The 6,413-nt window shown below is 31.1% G+C and overlaps 1 protein-coding gene across 2 annotated transcripts; it reads left to right on the top strand.

Annotated features, from left to right (window-relative positions):
- The first annotated feature begins 2,034 nt into the window (after positions 1 to 2,034).
- Positions 2,035 to 6,307, top strand: LOC123677536 (origin recognition complex subunit 3). Of its 2 annotated transcripts, XM_045614107.1 has the most exons (9): positions 2,035 to 2,183; positions 2,240 to 2,380; positions 2,445 to 2,732; positions 2,810 to 3,313; positions 3,575 to 3,889; positions 3,989 to 4,297; positions 4,447 to 4,674; positions 4,739 to 4,932; positions 6,154 to 6,307. In XM_045614107.1, exons 1-9 carry the CDS (start codon positions 2,157 to 2,159, stop codon positions 6,254 to 6,256), a joined length of 2,109 nt encoding a protein of 702 aa, XP_045470063.1. In that variant the 5' UTR covers positions 2,035 to 2,156; the 3' UTR covers positions 6,257 to 6,307. The 2 variants fall into 2 exon arrangements, with proteins under 2 accessions (XP_045470063.1, XP_045470064.1); XM_045614108.1 differs by lacking the exon at positions 2,035 to 2,183 and having other exon boundaries at positions 2,251 to 2,390.
- The last annotated feature ends 106 nt before the right edge of the window (positions 6,308 to 6,413 follow it).

Below are 6,413 nucleotides of genomic sequence, written 5' to 3'. Positions count from 1 at the left end.
GCAGACAAGCCAGATGAGTGCATGTGTTTTTTTAGCGTCAATAACTCGTAAACAGCACTATGAGGGGATTTAGCCACATCTGGATATTTATGAGTTTAATGTATAATGCGGAGCTTTTATGGTTTTTGATGTTATTTGAATTTGTCGGTATTCCTTCCTGTTGTTGCTGACTGAATTCAATCTCATTTGGTACTTTGAATTTCTACACATGTCATTTTTGTTGATCAAGCTTGAAATGCCGCCATTGAATTTTGCCGCCCTAGGCGACCGCCTACCCTGCCTACCCCCTAGCGACAGCCCTGAACGCATTTCGGTGCGTTGTCCCCCTGGTTCTCGTCGAGTTTCTGGTCCTCTTACACGTGATCCTTGGACCTGTCCTTCGCTTCCTAGGAATTTTCTCACCGTCCTTATAGTACCTAAAAGAAAGAAAAAAAAAGATAAAAAAGTTTTGCATATGTATTTTTTTTATTTGCTATTTATTTATTGAAAACAAATATATTACAAGCAGCTCTATTACACAACTATTTTTTATATAAATCAAAATAAACATTATATATTTCAATTTCATTTGAACCCGTGATGAAAATTTTTTACACACTCGAAACAAATCTGTTCGTGTGTGATCGAACTTCCTAGGCTCAAATAATTTATTTAAAAGAAAGATTTGCGCTAAGATAAATTCAAAATAATCCACGAAAAAAAATGAAATTTCTCAAAACAAGACCCCGAAAAGAGATCATAGAGTATAAATATTTCAATACTAAATAATTAAAGCGCATCCACCATATTTATACAGAATGATGCATCAAGGATACGAAATAGAGGATGAAATACCACAGAACAGATTTTCTCCAGCTGTTGTAGTCTCTGTGTTAGAGAATAATTATTAAATTTGGCCGTTTTCAGATCTTGGCTGAAATATTTTCGGCTTTAATATATCGGCTATCGAGAGTGACGAGAGCTAAATGGAGGTGGGCAGGACATGTTGCAAGATCTAACGACGGAAGGTGGACGATAAAAATTCTGGAATGGCGACCAAGAGCAGACAAGCGAAGCCGAGGCCGAGAATCCACACCAATTGGATGGAAGCCGCACAGAATAGAGAAAGATGGAAATGCCTTGGGGGGCCTATGTCCAGCAGTGGATGGTTTAGGGCTGAATGATGATGATATCTGCTATTGGAAAATTTATATTGAAAAACAATACAGTGGCGTACTCCTTTTTTTTCGGATGAAGACGTTTTTGGGATATTGAAATTTGCCTTTTTTTAATCAAACACCCTATATATTAGTAATTTTTTTTTTATTTTCTCCCGCTCATTGAGAGCTCCTACTAAAAATACGATATTTTTGAATGATTTCACAAATTTACTATCTTTAGTGATCCTTCTCCGAACAAATCGCTCAATCAAGATGTCTACAATTTCATATTTTTTGCTTAAATAGTCTCAAACGATGAAGTTCGACCACAATATAGAAAAATGTTTTGGTTTCTATTTCTTTATTGTGGTTCGACTCACTGATGGTCAAAGTCAAGTATGGCCGGTCGTGAACTTGCTAACGGAAAGATCTAGAAACTTGAAAATTTAGAATATAGGTTTAGATCTCAAATAAGTTCGTTATTTGCAAAATCCGTTCCGTAAATATGGCCCTTCGAAATTTTGTTTACTTGCTTATTTCAAAACTTTCCGAGACAATAATAGACCCAATCAGGTTGAGATGTGTAGAACTAGCTATACATATAATCAAAATTTTGAGCTCAATACAAAATTTCATGTTGATCACCATATAAGATGCAGCGTAAATTCAAGCAACATATCCAAACAAAATAGGGAATATATTTCCATTATAATAGGTACCCAGTTGATAGTTTATGATTATCTGAGCAAGATTATTGTATATATCGCATTTGTATGCTTTGTCAATTTGTCATTAATTCTTAGGAACTGCTTTGAGGTGGTGCAACTTTTCAATAAAAAAATATTCGGAACACAGAATACACAATCGGTTCAATCGGAACACAACAAAATATTTGGCGGGAAATTATTACGCATGACAATAACTTTTTTAATTAGGTTAGGATTTAATATTTATTTATTAATTTTCTGTATTTGAATACTTCTTTTGTGAACTGAAATTGAATGTTAAGGATTTAAAATGAATTCAGGAAGTTCCGTTTCTAAGGTAGGCATCGATCATTTCATTTTCGAGTAGTAATTCTCTGAAATGTTGATTTTAAGGGAGTCTTTGTTTTTAAAAATGGATTCAAGAAACCAGCAAAAGTTTCCAAAAATAAAAAAATGGAAAAAAGCCATTTTTCCGAGTATTTATGGTACCAAAGCTATAATTCTTTGTGGAAATACATCGAAGGAAAGCTCTATGTAAGTATAGGTATAGTAATTAATTAGTTCATATCATTTTGAAGTAATGGCAAAATATTTACAGCTAATGAACTCTGAAATTTTCTCATCAACTTTGAGAGATCTAGTAAATTTTGTACAATCCACTTATGATCAAATACAAAGTGAAATTCCAACTGCTGCTCTGCTCACAGGCATAAATATGCCGGATCATGATGCTCAATTCTCAGCATTAACAAGGGAAATAAGGGAGTTTGTTACACCACACTGTGTTGTACAGAATGCCCAAGATTGTAGCAGTATAAAGCTATTCATAGAAAATATGATAAATGGATTTTTAAACGATGAAGATGCAACAATAGAGGATATGTATGTGAGTGTATGAATACAGTTTATAAGAGAATTTTTGTTATTAAAAATCACAAATAGTTATAAGAGTATTTTTTTTAGGAAGATCATGAGGAAGAGGAATGTAATTATATTAGAAAGTCTTGTTGTACTTTTGCAGTTCTTCAAGCTTGGTACGAGAATTTATACTTGAACAATTCCATTTTAAATTATTCAGATGAAAATTCATTCATTAAACGAGGGGCCCCAAACTGCAAGCCATTAGTTGTGATTATCCCAGATATAGAAAATTTTAAGGAGAATGTTATCCAGGATTTCATATCTATTGTACACTCATACATTAACATTATACCATTTGTTCTAATATTTGGCGTTGCTACATCTTTAAATGTACTACATAGGACACTGCCCTATCATGTTTCATCAAAAATAAGTATAAAGGTGTTTTCATCTCAACCATCTACTGCATACTTGAATAATATATTGGAAAATGTATTTTTCACTGGTCACTGTCCTTTTTCACTGAGTGGAAATGTGTTCAACTTACTCACAGATATATTCTTATTCTACAATTTATCTGTTACTGGATTTGTTAAGCATTTCAAAGTGAGTATAGATAATACATTGATTTACTGACCCAAACAAATATGGACATGGGGCTTTTAGATGTTAATAGTTTTCATTAATATCATCTTGTCCTTATATTTTTTTTGTATTTAGGGTAATATCCCTTGAAACCTCTATAACACTCAACAGAACTTTATTCATGAAAATAATTTTTTTTTATGAAAAATTGTTTGTAATAAATTGAAACTGAAGTATGAGTTGTATTTGAATTCTGAATATAAATTAAATTCAATTTTTCAGTTTGCGATGATGGAACATTTCAGTAGGGGAAATGAGTTCTCTTTGTGTACCAACAAAAATTTTAAACACATTCTCGATCAATTTTCACATGAGGATTTCGAAAGTCTCAGACATATATATTCATTTCGAGATTTAGTTGAAGGAGAATCATCCTACAAAAATCAATTAAAACTCTTGCAGGATGATGATTATCTTAGGGATGTGGTACTTATAAAGTTGGAGAAGCTGAGGAAATATACATTTTGTCTTCACTTATTCATAAGATGTCTACATGTTTTAGTGAATGATTTACCAAAAACTCCTCTTGGAAAACAGGTATATAATTTAAAAATCACATTTACCTGAAAATGTTCATCATAGTGTATCCAAAACAGTTCTGCTATAACAGTTATTAAAATTTGAATGATATTTTAGATAAGAGAATTGTATGCATACGCTACCACCAAAAATATAACTAAATCCCAGCATTTCAATGAGTGTTTTCAACTATTAAATTTTCAATCCCGAGATCAATTCTGTATGAAATTAACTGACATAACAAACTTATTGGAAAATAATAAAACAATTAACAATATATGCAGTGAAGAAGTGGAAAAAATTAATGGAGATCTGAAGAAGTACTTAAAAAAATTAAAAGACATTGACTCCATCACGGACATAACACAAAGTTTCCAAGAACAGGTACAAATCGGTAGCGCATCTAGTAGACAGGAATTTAAAAAGGTAATTAGTTGATAATTGTTTGAGTGTTACTGATTTCTACTTGATGCATTTATTCTTTATAAAAACAAATACAATATTATTTGATGTACACATTACACTGATGCATGATGCAGTTAATATGAATTTTGATTTGAAACATTGTTTTTCAGAACTTGAAGAGCATATCCCTAAATCAATCCAAAAACAAATATGAGAAATTACGTGATGAAATTCTAAAATATTTGCATTGTATTTTTGAAACATATTTAATTGAATATAATACCCTACATTTCCACGAAATATTCTTTTTTGATGATATTGATATACAGAATCAAATCATTGGGACACATAGGTCAGCAATTCATGAAGCTTTGAATGATCCACAAACGTATTTACAGGTGAACTAGGAATTTGCAATTTGAATGCAACAGGAAGTTATATAATATAATGGAATTTTTTTAGTGTGCTTGTTGTGAGGTCAAAAGAGAAGCAGCAATATTGCAAACCATGCCTGATATATGCATAGCTTATAAATTACATTTGGAATGTGGAAAAATGATTAATTTATATGATTGGCTACAAGCATTTTTGAGTATCCTAGATCCAACAGATGAAGATGATGATGATTGTAAAAGAAGTGTTAATCCAGAATTGCAGTATCCTTTTCTAATTGTGTTGATACATATCATTCACAAATTAGTTTGCTTGGTTGCAATATATATTATCTAGATTTAGACAGCTTGCTGTTTCTGGGAAAAATTGAATTGAACTTTTTGCAGAAACCATTTCTTAAAGACTAAAGAACCACTCTCATCCACAAAATTTTTTTGATTTTTGAACAAATATTTTGACTATAATGTTGTTATCTTCAGAAACTAAAAGTAACTAACAAAATTAACAGAAATATCTATTCAGGGGTCTCAAACCACCCTCACTAGGCTTAGGAGAGTCCAGATAGAAATCAGAAAAACTTCACCCATTATTACTTAATCCTATCACCAATCATGTTACTCAATATGTCTCTACTTAAACTAGCATTTTCTTTAACATTGAGAACCGTAAACAGAGGGTTGTTAATGGGGTTAGATCAAAATTAGGACAAATATCTTTTGAACATTTCAATACCATCCATTGTACTTAAAAACTTAAATTCAAATACTTTTGAAGTTTTAACGAACTTTTGGATACAGTATGTCCAGTTTTCAAAACATTGCCTTATTAAGATTTATCTTTATGTGTTCTTTGAATTTTGAAAGATTATTAACCAACATTTATCCTACATAGACTATTGAAATCTAAATAGCAAATTTTTATACATTCTGATTTCAAATTGTATGAAATTTCATCAAAAGTGTTTCCTAACGTTTGTTTAATTTTTGTATTAGTTTTGAAACCTAAGTTAAGCTTAAGTTAAATTTTTTGAAAATGATTTTAATTTTTGAGTTGACAGTTCTGTCTTTGAGATTCTCTTTGTTAATGTTCGTTAATTAACTTTTGAATCAAACAAAACCGTTTACATTCGCGATTTGAGAAATTCTTTATTTTTCTTCCATAAAATTTTCTTTGGTTAAAGGAACTGTAGGTAGCTTAAGTATTAGAAAGGGTTTGATTAGAACTTTTAGTTTCTGAAGATGACAACATTGTTGTGAAAACGTTTGTTGATCGCTTAGAAAGATTATGTGGATTAAACTGTGGTAACTACAACTCCAGTCAAATATTAGATCCATTGTGAACTTGAAAAACTTCATATTTCTTGAAATGTTTATTGTATATTCTATGTATATCTTTGCCATGGAGATTTTGAACATTTTTTTTTCAGTGAAAGATAGGTTATATAGCAAAACTAGTAAGCAATATATTCCTTAGTTAACATTTAGAGCACGATTCACACAAGCCATAGCAGAGTTGGAGTATTTGGGATTCATAAAAACGTCTAAGCGGAAAGCTGATCATGTTCAAAGACTGACTTGGGGTGGATAACAAATCCATATCATAATTACTTACAACTAAATAAAAATAATTTCTATAGTGTATTGTAATTTTTCTCATCAGCTGAAAAAAACTATTGAGTCATAACTCAGAAACTTAAAGCAATTTCGTCATCAAAGAGAAGGAATTTGTGGTATAAGAAAATTAT

Source organism: Harmonia axyridis, chromosome 4 (genome assembly GCF_914767665.1).
Source record: "Harmonia axyridis chromosome 4, icHarAxyr1.1, whole genome shotgun sequence".
NCBI classification, from domain to species: Eukaryota; Metazoa; Arthropoda; class Insecta; order Coleoptera; family Coccinellidae; genus Harmonia; species Harmonia axyridis.
This window is presented reverse-complemented; position numbering and strand designations above follow the sequence as displayed.

Excerpts from the sequence above, each read along its gene's own strand:
- LOC123677536 (XM_045614107.1), top strand. The coding sequence starts at position 2,157 with ATGAATTCAGGAAGTTCCGTTTCTAAG. Across the intron at positions 2,733-2,809 it reads CAACAATAGAGGATATGTAT|GAAGATCATGAGGAAGAGGA; the intron begins GTGAGTGTATGA and ends TATTTTTTTTAG. Across the intron at positions 4,933-6,153 it reads AGTGTTAATCCAGAATTGCA|AGCACGATTCACACAAGCCA; the intron begins GTATCCTTTTCT and ends GTTAACATTTAG.